Genomic DNA, 14666 nt, shown 5'->3' with positions numbered 1-14666 from the left:
GGCATATACAAAATGTGAAGCACTGACGATGATTCTGAAGAACTGGTGGATATCTGAGTCATAACCAGTTGGCACACAGGTAAATACGTGGTGAAGTTAGTGAAGGAACTTACCAGAGCTCAGCCAACCCGCACAGCGGCAATGGAGACGATTACGTCAACGCTGCGATGCCGTCTCATTGTCCTTTTGCTGAAAGAAATGATTAAAAGATTCTTGGGGTTGGGAAGAACCTTAAATGTCAAATTCTATTTTCTCCTGCCAGATAACAAAAGTAAATCAGCATTTCCTTTGACAATCTGAGCCCTCTCTTTGTTCCAATCCAAGAGTTAACTTCAATTGGAAGTAGGGTAAAAAAAGATCCACTAAAATATTGTTCAACTTTCTCTTTTTTTTTTTTTTAACAAGTACTAGAATTTTATTAGCCAAGGGAGAGCAACTGGAAGAGAAATAACAAAAAATACATCTCAAGAATCCTTAAGTACATCATAGATTTATAATTTAAGTATCATATTTTAACAGGCCACTATCCATCAGTTCATGGAATATACCAACTTATGTCACAGGCCCCCTTGTCAACTAAATTAATGTCCACCGTCCTTTGGCTCAGGAGCCTGTCCTTTGCTTCTGAACTTGGTCTCTGTAATGGCATCAGAAAAGATGCTCCTCAAGGATTTAAGGTTAACACCTGAAAAGTTAACACGGCTCTGAAGGCAGATGCTTTTCTCCGAGAAAACTTCCACCTGGCTTTGCAGCTCCGCACGGCTGCCATCCTTCTCCTCCAGCAACATCCACGTCACTGACAGCCAGATGAGAGGGCCACGGCTCACGACCAAATGAGAGGGCCACGACAGCTGGTGCTGTGTAGTCCGTGAGGGAACACATCCCACTCTAGTTAGGAATGGGTCCTGCAGCCTCTCGCCTGGCAGAGAGCTTGTCACCGGGCACTGACGGGGTCCTCTGGAATTTCCAACAACTCCCGGTAAGTTCAGAAAGTGCTTTCAAGCAGGCAGTGACACCCACACCCGGTGGGACACACCTCCTGGGTCCGAAACCACTCCATCATGTGGCTGGTGTGTCCCCCATGCCCGCAGGTCAGGCAGAAATTGGACGATCCTCGAACTGCCACGTGGCAGATGGCACACTGGAATGTGAAGCCTTTGCAGATGGTGCACTGTGTGCCACGGACCTCGCTCCGGCAGTGGCTGCAGTACACGCCAAACTCTGCAAATGGTTGGAGATGGCCAAAACAAGAGACACGAGTTTAGTTCTGCAAAAGCAAACTGGGCATTGTGAACTAAGACAGACATATTCATCTTAGGACTCTGTAGGACTCCTATTAGACCAGTGATTTTTGATTTTCTTGTTTGAAACAGCAGAACCCCTTCTTCTACAATTTCAAGTGTTATAAAGAGGAGCTGCTGTCACTGCAGTGGCAGGGTGCGGGCAGAGGGTACAGCAGGCGCCTGGCTCTCATACGCCTTGGTGAAACCCCGGGGCCTGCCGCAGTGGCAGCTGGGTCTCATTCCTCTTCCCACCCCAACAGTTGCAGGGGCAGGACACATGGAAAGCGATAAACAAACACGTGTTCCAAGAACTGAAGGACTCAGTAAACACTTGGGCCAAGAGCTGATCGGTCTTACAATATCGTCTGTACCTGCTGATGACCCGGCAGCACAAGATGGACCAGGTCAGGACACCACAGTGCCGCCAACCACTGGGGAAGCAGCCAGGACCGTTCTGCTGTGACTGGTCCCCAGCCTCCTAGAGGAGACCCTGAGGGCTAATCCCACCATCCGCTCATCCCAGGCTGCCTCAGTCACTTCCCTGAGTGCAGCCGGCCCAGGTTCACTGTCCTTCTCGCCCTGCTCATCCCCGGCTGCTCTGGAGATCCTGCCTCCTCCCTGCCTGGCCTTCCGCTGTGCCACCTTGGGCACAAACCTTCCATGTGCTCTTAAGAATGAGCAGGGGCAGGAGGGTGGGCACTTGCCCCATTACTGCCTCCAGGCTGTTACCTTTCTTCTAGAGGCTATGCCACCTGGTTTCACCAGCCTTTCCTCTTTTCCACGGCTCTCATCTACTGACAGTCTGGACACACACACCGTACACTGAAGACTTCTGTTCTTGGTCCTCAATCTTCCCTCTACCGCAATTCCTGGCATGATCCTTGGTACCTTTAAAAATCTACGCCACTAACCCTCTGCACACCTGACCTCTTAGGTCACTGCCCGCTCATCTCTAATCTACCACCTTCACTTTTATTCCATCAGCCTCCTTCTGGCTGTAGTTTGCCCTTTGGGTCAGCCTGAATTACATGACCCAACTTTGTAATCACTTTTTGGCAAATATCCTCAACATCTTTGCCACTCTCTCCCTCCACGGTCCCACCTGGCAAAACCTCAACCTTGGATGACCCCTATGCCCTGCCTACTCCATGCCTGCCCCGGGAAGACCCACCATCCTGAGGGAAGGCCCACCATCACGATGTGTGTCTCACTAAATACACGACCATGGACAGACTCCCAGCGCTGCACAGTGGTCTGTTTCTCGTCCATTTCCAAGACGGCTACTTCATACCCCAGCCACATTCCAAAAACTCCTCCCTCACACCTTCGCTCCCTCTCTGTCACCTGATGGCCCTTCTCTCTCTTCCCTGAGAAAACAGAAGCCTTCAAATAGGGGCCCCTTCATCTCTCCATCACCAAATCTTCAAGTCTCCCTAAGTTTGTGCCTCTTGTCCTTCTACCTCTGACAATAGAAGGGTCCTTTCTTCTATCACAGCCAGTTCCTATGCTTTATGACAACTGATAGCCATAAAAAAGTACCAATAAGTATTTTTTTAAATACATGGTAACTAGGGAGAAAATTTTATGGTAGCCCTAATTAAGGTAAATCGTGAGACAAATTAGACTGCTTTGATAATTCTGGTTTAAAAACAGCTATGCCTACTCTAAGCATAACTTTTTATATTATGTAAGACTTCAGTTTATGTTCTCATGAAAAGCCTAATTAGTTTAAATTTCTTAAATTTCCTTTATTGGTTTTATTGGTTTGATAAGATTCAACATTTAAATTATAAGGATGTAAAATTATGTGTACAAGTTAACAGAATTATGACAACATGTCTTTTAAAAAGGGTTGTTCTTTGGCACTTGAGATAGCTATAAATGTAAACTTAATCACTCTTCGTATCTATCTGGGTAAAATTATTAAAATGTCATCTCTCTGAAAAATTCAATATATCATTAATAATTGTTTCTCTATAGTGTGTCAGCTTAAACGTAATTTCTAACATCCTTATTATCTTTACGACCTTGAACTAATATTTCATTTAGTTACTTAATGAATAATCTTTGGGGGTGTATGTATAATTGTTAAGTGGATACAAATTCACACAGATAGAAAATACAAAAACACTAAGTCACTTGACATAATTTTAATATTTTTCTCTTGCCTCTTAGGGGTACACAAAATGGAATGGCCAATAGTTAACAGCTGAGAAGGATGTGCGGACACCTTTGGGCCATGCTGGCATACATGCTAACTTTCGCTATTTAGGAGCTACAAAGGGACATGGAATGTGTTCAAAATCCCAAAGCTGTCAAGGTGTCCTTTACAGCAACGCCAACAAGCTTAGGGATCTCAGGGAAGGAGGCATACAACCACAGGTTATAGGCTTTGCAGGTGAAACCTGGGAAACGCGAAACGAATCATTCCTGGTTCCTAACAAACGACTACAGCAGTAAAAATACTCTGGCATACAGGATGACCAAATTACGATTCCTAAGGCTTAACGAAACCTCCAGGAGGAAACTAACTCCAAAGGCTTAGTCTCACATGATTCTAGTTTGTTAACCATACAGAAGAGCTGTATTAGTTAACATTACCTATTGCACAAATGTAAATAAAACCAGCCACATAAATAAGACAATAAATTAATCAGCTGACGCAGAAAATTGCTGTACAAAATTTAGGGGAGCAGAGATGTGTACCTCTGGAGAAGGAACTAGAGGCAGGGCTTACAAAGTAAAGCAATCGCCTTGCTCAGCCACCATTACAACCAAGAGCCACATACCACAGTGGAAAAAACAAAAATCATCTTATTTCCAGAGATTTTCTTTTTTTTTAAATGACTCTGTTGAGCATTATTCCCTCAAATAATGAAGCTTTGAGTCCTTTCTGTAAGTATCTAACCCCTAATGAAAACAACTTTATCCCTCAAATTTGCTGCCGATATGGTACGATGACCCTTGCAGATGTAATGAGCACAAGAAGAAATTGCTGGTTTTCCACCTGAGGAAACCAATGGTAGCCCTGGTAACCCTGTGTGTGTTTTTTTCAATACCTGATGTTTCCTACATATGGGCAGTCTGACTCTTCCAAACAGTAAAAACTTTAAGAATGAAAATATTTTTCTTAATGTTTTTGTCTGTGAATCTTCCACAATCCCCCCTTTTCTGAAAACTTGTAATAATGTTTATAATGGTAGTAGGACATATCATTCACTCTTGAACATCATTTAAGTCTTCATGAGCTAATGTTTAATCTCTGATTGTATTACACTTCTTGACCCAGCCCCCCAAACCACTCTTTATAGTTCTTTGTATAGCCCACAGAACCCAGCAGGATTCTTTATATTAATAGCAGATGTCAGTAAGAGTTTAGCTGATTGATGGATTGATGCATCAGTTACTTATCTCTATGATTCATATATTTCCCTGAAAATTAATTTTAACAGACAAAATTGCTCCAGGCCATCATTAATCTCTCCCTGCTATACTTTCATGCATTTAGATGCTCCGAAAAATACATTGCCCAAATAGCCTTTTGTGTCTTTGCATTTCAAGCATACACACCAAAATAATCCATGTTAAAATAATCCTTGTTATTCAGTATTTAAATCTATGTATTACTCTGGTTTACTTGTTTTTTAAATTGAAACTATACATACACACATACAACTTAGAGTTAAATATTCTATACCACATCTTATTACCAAAACTAGCATTCCCTTCCACTCCCACACCCATCACTCCCTGGGAAAATCCTTCTAACCCATTTAACTGTTTCTTTTGTTTTTACCTCCCTATCTCTAAACAACATGTTTATAAAGCTATTTCTTCCTTTTCATGTCTAAGCATTATCTATTGACTTTCTGCAGCGGAAGCTCTCTTTCATTCCCCAATCTGCCCAACCACACGCATATACCACCTGTCCCTCACCTTCCCCACATAGTTCTATCATCATTTGGTTGGATCAGTATTCTGCTTTTACATTATTTATCTAGGTAAACATTATTCAAGCCATGTACCGTGACAACTTTTCCTTTCTGGCACATTTTGTTTTTCCTAGAGTTGGTGACTGTCTTATCTTGTTCATCTGCTTAATTTACTATGTACTTATCAATAATTCATCTCTAAATTCTCCCTTAGATATCTGAATCTTCTATAAATACACTGAACACTGAAATACATTAAATATTTTTTCAGTTTTCTCTTCCTGGAGACAACATTCCTGAAGCTCCAGTCGGGACTGGTCTACCTCTAGGTCTGCCATTACAGATCTCCCTTCATGATCATTCTGTTCCCTGGTTTCCTGGATTGACTCTATTCCTCCTCCTTAGATAGAAGGAACATTTCACTTTCACACTTGATTCATAAAGTAGGTACAGAATCCGAGGTTACTGGTCATTTTCTTGAGAATTCTGAAGGTACTACTGTGTTGTCATCCAGTTTCCAGCAACTAGTTCACGGCTCCTGAGGAAGGGTGATGCCATTCATATTTCTTATCCCTTGTATGTAACCTGTTTTCTCTCTGGAAAATTCTGGGGCCTTCTCTTTAGCCTGGGTCTTCATTCATTATGCTAGGTGCTTGGTGAGCCCTTTCAATCTAGAAACGTGTTTATCTTCTCTGGAGAATGAACTTCCAGTTTTCTGCTTGGGTAGAGGAAGGGTAGGAACCTGCTGTGCAAATTGGAAGAGGGGACCTGGGACCCTACAAAGGCCATCAAACAATGCTCCTGTTTTTAACCTCACTTTCGTGCTACTTCCAGAAGTACCGGGTACCACAAATTCCTGAGCCATTTGGTGGTTCTGTCATGTATCTTACTGTTTTTCTGCCTGCTGGTTTGGGGTTCAACTTTCTCTGGCCCTGTAAAATCAGGTACCACTAACCTATCTGCCTCCCGGGTCCCAAATTTTATTGCCAACATTTCTCCTTGCACAGTTATGCCTTTTCAGAAAAGCTCTCTCTAGACACTTTGGTGGGGTCTGGGGAGAGAAGAAATCAATGTCTGTTCAGTTGACTCTCTGGCAGTCTTCCATTTTACCCTTTAAAAAACATCTCTCAGCTTCTTTCATATCACAGTTTTGCTTTTCATTGAAATTCATTGGTGACTCATTCTAAGTTCCTATTTCTGGTTCTTCCTCTCAGACTCAAGCTCCAGGTATTAGTTTCCTCTCAAGACCCAAAGTGGGTGGGCTCTCATGTTTTGTTCTCCTCAAACTCTTCTTCTCCACCCTCCAGCTCCCGGGTAGATGTACCCATTCTCACAGCTGGAATACCATCCAGATGCTGAAGATTCCCAGAATCTTAGTTCTAGCCTCAATCTCTCCTTTGACCTTCAGACTCACATCCGACTTCTACAGTCTGATATCTCACACACAACTCTGACGGTCCCAAACTAAGCTCTCAATTTTCTTTCAGTCTTTTGATCTCAGTTTTCTTAGAATATGGCACCATCATCTACCCAGTTGCTCAAGCTAGAAACCTAGGAATTATTCAAGTTTTGTCCCTTTTCCTTAATCGCACATCCAATTTGTTCATAAGTCATGTTGAGTCTACTTCTAACATATTTTTATTCCATTCATCTCTCCCTACCCCAGTTGATATGACCCCTGGACTAAGCTATTAATCTCTCTTGGACTACTCTGTCTTCAAAGTTCTTCCAACCTCTACTTCTGCCCTCCTCCAATCCTTTCTTCAGATAACAGCCAAAGTGATCCTCTTAAAATGGAAACCAGAGCAAGTCCCTTCTCAGTGCCCTTTGAAGCTTACCACTGGACTTAGAATACAATTCAAATTCTATATTTACAAGTCCCTAATGATTCTACAATCTAATTTTATACCACTCTTCTCACTCATTGTGTTCTAGCCACACTGGGCTTCCTTCACTTACTTAAAATAACAAGTTGCTTCTCCCATCGGCCTGCTCCCTCTGCATGGACACTCTGTTGGTTGTCCTCTGCACAGATGGCTCCTTGTTCTTCAGACCTCAGCTCCTCAGAGAGACCTTCCCAATACACCTCATTACATCTTCTAAAATTATCCCTCCCTGCTTTCCCTGCCGCAATATCCCTTTTGTTTGCTCTTAAATCGTTTGATTACAATTTTTAATTATTTTTTCTCCCCCACTAATCTGTGAGTTCCACAAAGGGAAGAAATGTGCTAGCACTGTGACTTAAGAGGAGTTTGATAGATATTGGTTGAATACCTATAGTATTAAATGAATAAAAGCCCCTACTTCCAATTACTACCTGAGGATTGTATATAAAACTACTTCTGTCACAATAAATATTTAATCTTGTCATGAAATGCAAGGGCTTTCAAGAAGCTTAAAATAGACCCAAAATGCCTCAGAAATTTCTGCTGACTTACAAGAAACTAAAACTTCATTCCATGTATTGTGCTATGGACAAATTATAGAAGCTTTCAGATAATGACAGGAAAATAAAAAAAATAAAAAAATGCACACTCACCGATCCCTTTGTGGGGGTCAGGGGGACAGGAAACAAACTTCAGCACTTCGGCTCTCTTTTCTCTCAGACCCCAGCGATAGAGGATTTCTCCATAGCATTTCTTAAAATCATCAAATTGCTGGGTATTGGCGGGGTCCAGGAGCCTGGATAAAAGTCAAAAGATTTCCTGTCAGTTCCTTTAAGAAAAAACAAGCTCAATACCAGCTGGCTCTGTATATATCTTTCTTAATACCAGAGTCCTAATGTTGGAGAATGGAAGCACTATAGACCTGCAGCTCTCACTTAGGAAGGTCGTTACCTTTTATTCTTATCATGCTGGTCACGTTCTCGTTCACGAGGATCACTGTAGGTCAGACTCCCAAAGCGGATTTCTTCTGGTGAGGACTCTCCCCACGGTGAAGATACGTGTTCTATCTCTCTCCCTGCTGAAGAAATTCAAATGGGATGGGAAGATGGAAATCAGAGGAGACATAGAAAATCTCTGAAAACTTTCATAAAGCAGTGTCCAATTTATTCCCCAAAATAAAAATAAGCTAAGTTGAAGATCCTGAGAAATAGAACTAAACTGAAGTCTTTCCTAGACTTACTTTTTTATCGAGGTATTATTTATTATTAAAATAACCTGATAATTAAGTACACACATAATGATTAAGCAAATTATGGCACAGTATACTAGGCAGTCATTATTTATAAAGACTTTTTAAATGACATTAGAAAATGCTCATGATAAAATGAAAAACCAAACACAAAATCACATAATGACTCCATCTAGACCCCACATAAACAAAGATTGGAAGAAAATGCTCTGAAATGTTCGCATGTTATTTCTAGGTGGGGCAATCAATGATTACTATTTTCTTCTCTGATACTTCGTATTTTGTTTTTCTTCCTTCACTGTATTACTTTTATAATCAAGAACATTAAGATCATTTTTAACAACAAATTTTAAAAATCCAGAGAACACAAAACATCTACTCATTAAACAGATCTTTATGGCCAGCTAGAATGAGGCTCAGCTGTATTTCTCTACATTAAAAGTTATATGGCAAGAGGTAGATAATAGAAGTGGCAGATGACCATGGAAGAGGTTGGTGAAGAGAAAGGATAGGGTTAGGTTTTGGGGGTGAACACTGGGAAGGCTCACTGTCAGTTTCTCAAGGTTATGGGATGAAAAGCAACCCAGAAAGGTACAAAGACCTTCCAGAAACTGGCCTGTTGAAACATGAAAGTCCCGGCCTTGCTGAATGTAGTATCGCCATCATACTAAATTTAAAGAAAAATGAGAAACGAGGAAAAACGTGGAGAATATTCATCAACTAAAGAGTACGTATTACTAACAATTCACACACAGCTTTTAGAGAACTAAACATCCAGGGTGGGATCAGCGAGCTCCACACCAACCTATGTTCCAGCCACCGGTGTTGAGCCCTGGGTCTGACATGCTTGAGCAGGAACCAGAGGAGGTAAAGCTGGGCTGCAAAACAAACACGAGTAGCATCAGAATACCATTCCCCATGAAAGTTTACCTTTAGGAAAAGACACCCAAACCAGAAAACCACAAGCTTACATATCGACTGTGGGACACCACCAGATTTGAAGAACGACTAGGAAAAGGCACAAAAGGGTTTGGTATTCCCTGAGGCCGAGACTGGGCTTCAAACACGCTGCACAGCATAGCCAATGTCTGGACATCCCGGAGTTGGCAGTAATGAGCCAACCTAGAGGAAAACATGAGAGAAGAGAATATAGGTCTGCAGAAGGGATGGAGGAAGGATACTATCACCACCGTGGTGGCCTGTTGCCATAGGGATAGGAAGAGAGGATGCTTAATTCTTCCTCAACCACCCCACCCCCCCCATTAGGAACCAGGGCTTTCTACAGATCCAGAGGCTTGATCTACTTTGATTAAATTTGGTTAAATTTGCTTTGGAATAAAATGTAAGTATTACAAATGACCTAGAAAATCAATTTGAAAGCTTCTGGTTGGCATCTAGGCATGGGCTCAGACTCGAATGTATAGCTTTTCAAGAACTAAGGAGACTAAACTGAGATCAGAGTGAGGCCATACATGCTCTTTCCCAACTGCACTGCTTTCTGGGAGGTTCCTGTAAACTTCATTCATGTAACCTAAAGCTATGCGAAGGTGCTCAGAGAACACTGTACCACCACTGTATGGCGAGCAGACGATAGACTCAGGAGGTGGAATTAGGAATATGAGCTATTAATAAGAACAAGGAATAGTTTTACCTTGTAGGTAGTCATATCCCCTTTGCTCCTTTTAGGATCACTATGCTACAGTGTGAGGTAGGGATCGGAGGGACCTGGCCCTTGTGAGGGATACTGGTGCCTTCCTATCAGGCAATGTCTAATATTAGGTAAGGTGTTTTCACACTGATTTGAGCCTTACGTGAAGTGGGTAGAGCAAGCATCATCATCCCTGCGTTACCATGAGGCAACTGAAGCATGAGCACAAGTGTCCCAGGTCTGGCCTCAACCAGTAGGTAGAGCAAACCTTCCCGTGAAGAAAGGAGAACGTCCTTATAGAACTTGGCTCACTGTTATGGAGGTTCAAGTGGTTTACCTGGTTATAAATCATTTTGCACGTTGTATTTCCAGTTGGCCATATTTCAGTGTTATAAATGAAACACAAATTCAGTGTTTTCATAAATTGCCTAATAGAGTGAAAGCATCATGGCCTTTCGAAAACAGTAAAAGCCAACACGCAATTCTCTAATCTGTTCACAGTTGCGAAACTCTACAGCAGCCTAGACATTTACCATCTCAAAAGCTCAAACTCCTGTGTTCAGCATGATGTGACTTATAGGCTAATGTGTAAATCTCTAAAGGACATGAGTCTCAAATCCCTGTGATAGATGACAAATACTATATAGTTCCTTCTGCTATATACAAGGAGTTAGTTGTGCACAGAAATTATTGTAGCACAAAAAGGAAGATTTCATGTCCATCTCTCATTCCTCAGGCCTCTGTACTTTTCTCTTAGACTGTAACCTTGAAAGTGTTGACAGACCTAAAATTTACATCACTCATTTCCTCACTTCTAGCTCTCCCAACCTACAGGGATTCCAGCAGCTGTCGCCCAAATGGATGTCGAGCCCAGGGTGTTTCCAAATCTGGGTCAGATTTCGGACCAAGGCAAAGATCTGTAGCTACCGTAGCCAGCGACCAAACCTGAACAAATCAAAGAGAAAAACCCCAAACTCAGACTGGTAAGGACAGGAACAGGAAGCATGAAAGAACCCACCCTCCCCTCCACCTACATTCCGCCCTTGCTACTCTGAGAGCCCCAAAAGCTGGGAGTTCTTGAAATACGAACTTCAGGCCTCAATCCAGACCTACTGAATCAGAACTGGCCGTTTAACAAGATTCTTGAGGAACTATAACATTTGAGAAACACTAGCCTTAAAAACTTTCACTAAGCAAACTTCAGAGAAATAATACATGTAGTAACTTCAGCTGGCTGTCTATTTAGCCACTAACTCATGTAACTTTTTCTACTGCTTCATTATTGAACTGGCAGGGAGAAAAATGAGTATTCGGTATCATATTTAAGATCTGTCCTTCTCTAGCCAAATAATGAAAAACGTTGTTGCTTTCCTTACAAAAGTTGCAGTATACTCTCTGAAACTACAGAAAAAAACAGGCCAAGACAAAACAGACCTGGCTTCCTTTTTTGGTGACACCAAGTCCGGAAATCTCACAGCGCTTGGAGTCATCAAGCAGAAACCAATGTCCATTAAGTGTCTATTAAATGCAAAATTTAGCACACACTGAATACATCGTGCCATCAACAGAGCCCACTCCCCTCCACACATTTAAAATTGGAATAGAACTTTTGGGAAAATCTTTCCTAGCAGCAACACATCATTGTATGCCCACTAACTGAAAAACACTACACTAGACTCTGTGAGATACTCAAAAGAAGTACAGATTTTAAATCAAGGAGTTTATAATCTAAGGAAAAAAGACTAACCAAATAAAAATACTGAAACACAGGTAGAGAAGTTTATCAGATTTGTAAAAAAAATCAGTTAAATTACCTATATACTTAAATAATGCACAGAAGCATGGGTTCAGCTGAGAAAGTTGGTTACCTTCATCTTTATAATCAATGACTCACCTACATAATTGTGGAAAGGGACAGAGTAGATGTTTACTACCCTGCTGACAATTTAGGCATGTTATTACATTTCCTCACTTATAATACATATTTCCTACTGCCTTCAACAGAAATAGTTGACACTTAGGTTTATTTCTGCAACTCTTTGCAAAATAGTAGGCACATCATCTTCAATGCGTGCACAAAGAATTTTTTAAAAATTCTTCAAGCATTTGCATTGATGTCATTTCTGTCCCATTAAACAGTACCATACCACAAATGGTGACAATAATTGCAAGAACAGCAGCAGTAATTGTACCATATATTGGGTCGTTACCATCTATCGGATGTAGATATGGGAATTTTACATCATTACCTTATTTAGTTCTCATAAGGACCTTAGAAGTATTGTTCCTATCTTACAGTCGAGGAAACTGAGGTTCAGAAAGACGAGACAGCTGCCCAGGATCACGTAACAACAAAGTGACAGAGCCCAGATTTAAACCTGGGCCTGTCTGAACCCAAGGGAAGGGTCTTTCTTCTTCACTAGGACTAGCCTGACCTTCTAAATCAACTTAACAAAAACTTAAAAAACAAAACACTTCAGGAAGTCATTTTTCCTCAGAGACTGTTTTTCAGAACATGACCATGGTCTGCCTTCGCACTGCATTTACCAATCTTCTTACCAACCCATTGAGGTCATTATTCTCATGATCCCCATTTTACAAATGTACATAGAGTCGGAAATAATTTGCCCAGTGTCACACCACTAGGGAGCTGAGTTAAACCTATACATCCTGTTACATATTCCACAAAAATTCCACTGCTTCATTTTGCCTTCTTACTGTTCACAGAATTTTAGGTGGCTGGGTCCTTAGAGAAATAGATTAAATCCATGACTAAATTTCACTTAAAAGGAATGTTTTCATTCAGATAAAAATCAAGGACAAGCTTTAGCTCTAGGTCATTTGGAGGGTTATAAGGGAAAGACCTGATCAGACAGGATAACAGCTAGTAGTTTCCATTGCTTAATCTAATCTTCACACTAAAGAATAATGGGTGCAATACAGACAGACAGAGTAGATTTTAAAACTCAACACATCTCCATCTAAAGAAATGTTTTCCTAAACCTATTATGAAATGAAGCGTTGCCTAAGGCTAGGTGCGGGAAGAAGGGATTGAGAGCTAAGGGATGTGGGCTATCTTTTTAGGGTGATGAAATGTTCTAAAATTATTTGTGGTGACTATTGCAAAACCCTGTGAATATACTAAAAGCCACGGAATGGCACATTTTAAATGGGAGAACTGCATATTATCTCAATCGAGTTGTTTGAAAAAACCATAGGAGCAGTTTGCTTTAAATACACTGCTGTCTTCCTGCAAAAATGAAGATTTAAATTTTTGTAAGATTGCATCGTATTTTAAAACTCAACATGTCTCCATCTAAAGAAATGTTTTCCTAAACCTATTATGAAATGAAGCGTTTTTAAAAGCAAAAATACCCAAACAAAATAGAATTAAGGGTGCAAATGGGAAAGATGCAGATAACCAAATTTAGGTAACCATCGCCATGGTACTAGAATAGAAAAGGGATGTAATAAAAAATACTCAGTAAATGCTTTAGGACCATCTCAACTAAGCACTAATAAGAAAACATCCAAGGCATTTAGAAAGCTGCTCCAGCCCTATAGTTTGGCAAGGAAATTGGGGGAGGAACTGCACAATAGTAGGCACACCTCGAAATATCACTAAATCACAACTATAAAGTGAAAACAACCTGCTCAAAAATAAAACTCCAAATCTCCCCCAAAAGGGGTGGATAATACCTGAACAAGATCCTTCCTTCCAACAAGCAAGGCGGAAGTGGCATTCTTCTGACACGTTTCTTGGATATCATTTACATTCAATCTGAAATTGAAAAAGAATTTGAAAGTTTCTCTCTAACTTCCTAAATCAATTACTCCTGGTTTAACAAATAGGCCAAAAACTGCTTCTTTGGCTATCACTCAAAATGTTTTATTTGTATTGGCCTAAAGCTCCCTTCCCACATGACATGAACAAAATGCTTAACTACTCGCTGTTATGCTGTGGGTTCAGGCCTGGGAAGGTGAAATCACTCACCTCTTTGAGGTCAAGAGAGGAGACCACACTCAAAGACAAATTTGCAACCCGGTGTTCTGTGGAGTTCCCCAGGCTCAAAGGTTGAATAACAATGGATTTAAATATGTGCAACACTGTAGTTTCTAACACAAAGAATAGCATGCTGTGTATACTACAAAATAAGTTCTTTTTGTTATGTGTTCAAATTCAGGAAGAAGAGGAATCACAGGCCAGCCTGTGTATGCTTGTCACTCATCTCCTTTTAACCAAAGTGGCTCTGCTTTATCTATTTTATTGACTGGGCTTAATAGGCAGAACTCTGAGACTGCTCCCAAGATTACTGCCCCGCTATTAAGTACCTTGTATAATAAACCCCTTCCTTTAAATGCAGGTGAGACCAGTGAATACTGGTGAGACATACTTCCATGATTACGTTATTATTAATCAGTCGACTCTGAAATTGTCAGAATTATCCTGAATGGGCTTGACCTAATCAGAGGACAGGTGAGCAAGACGGTGCAGCATCAGTGAGACACTCCTGCTGGTCTCGGAAGAAGATGAAATTCACGGAGTTCTATGGCTGCAAGAAACTGAATTCTGCTAACAACCTGAATGAGCTGGGAAGAGGATCCCAAGCGTTGGATAAGTGTACCACCTGGTCAACTCCATGATTTCAGCCTCGTGAGACCTGAGCA

General features: G+C 41.1%; 1 protein-coding gene across 1 annotated transcript in view; it reads right to left on the bottom strand.

The window, feature by feature from the left end:
- Positions 1-385: 385 nt before the first annotated feature.
- The window catches only part of WDR59 (WD repeat domain 59), a 63641-nt gene continuing 49360 nt past the window's right edge, over positions 386-14666 (bottom strand). Inside the window, exons 20-26 of the mRNA XM_074316012.1 lie at positions 13698-13779; positions 10831-10943; positions 9322-9472; positions 9156-9228; positions 8053-8179; positions 7755-7897; positions 386-1221 (exon numbers count right to left, since the gene is read on the bottom strand). Coding sequence (XP_074172113.1) covers positions 986-1221; positions 7755-7897; positions 8053-8179; positions 9156-9228; positions 9322-9472; positions 10831-10943; positions 13698-13779 — 925 coding nt within the window. The 3' untranslated portion in view covers positions 386-985. The remainder of the gene's footprint in view (positions 1222-7754; positions 7898-8052; positions 8180-9155; positions 9229-9321; positions 9473-10830; positions 10944-13697; positions 13780-14666) is intronic.

This window comes from Rhinolophus sinicus, linkage group LG11 (assembly GCF_036562045.2).
Source record: "Rhinolophus sinicus isolate RSC01 linkage group LG11, ASM3656204v1, whole genome shotgun sequence".
Classification (NCBI taxonomy): domain Eukaryota; kingdom Metazoa; phylum Chordata; class Mammalia; order Chiroptera; family Rhinolophidae; genus Rhinolophus; species Rhinolophus sinicus.
Note: the sequence above shows the minus strand (reverse complement) of the source record. Positions and strands in the feature narration are given on the sequence as shown.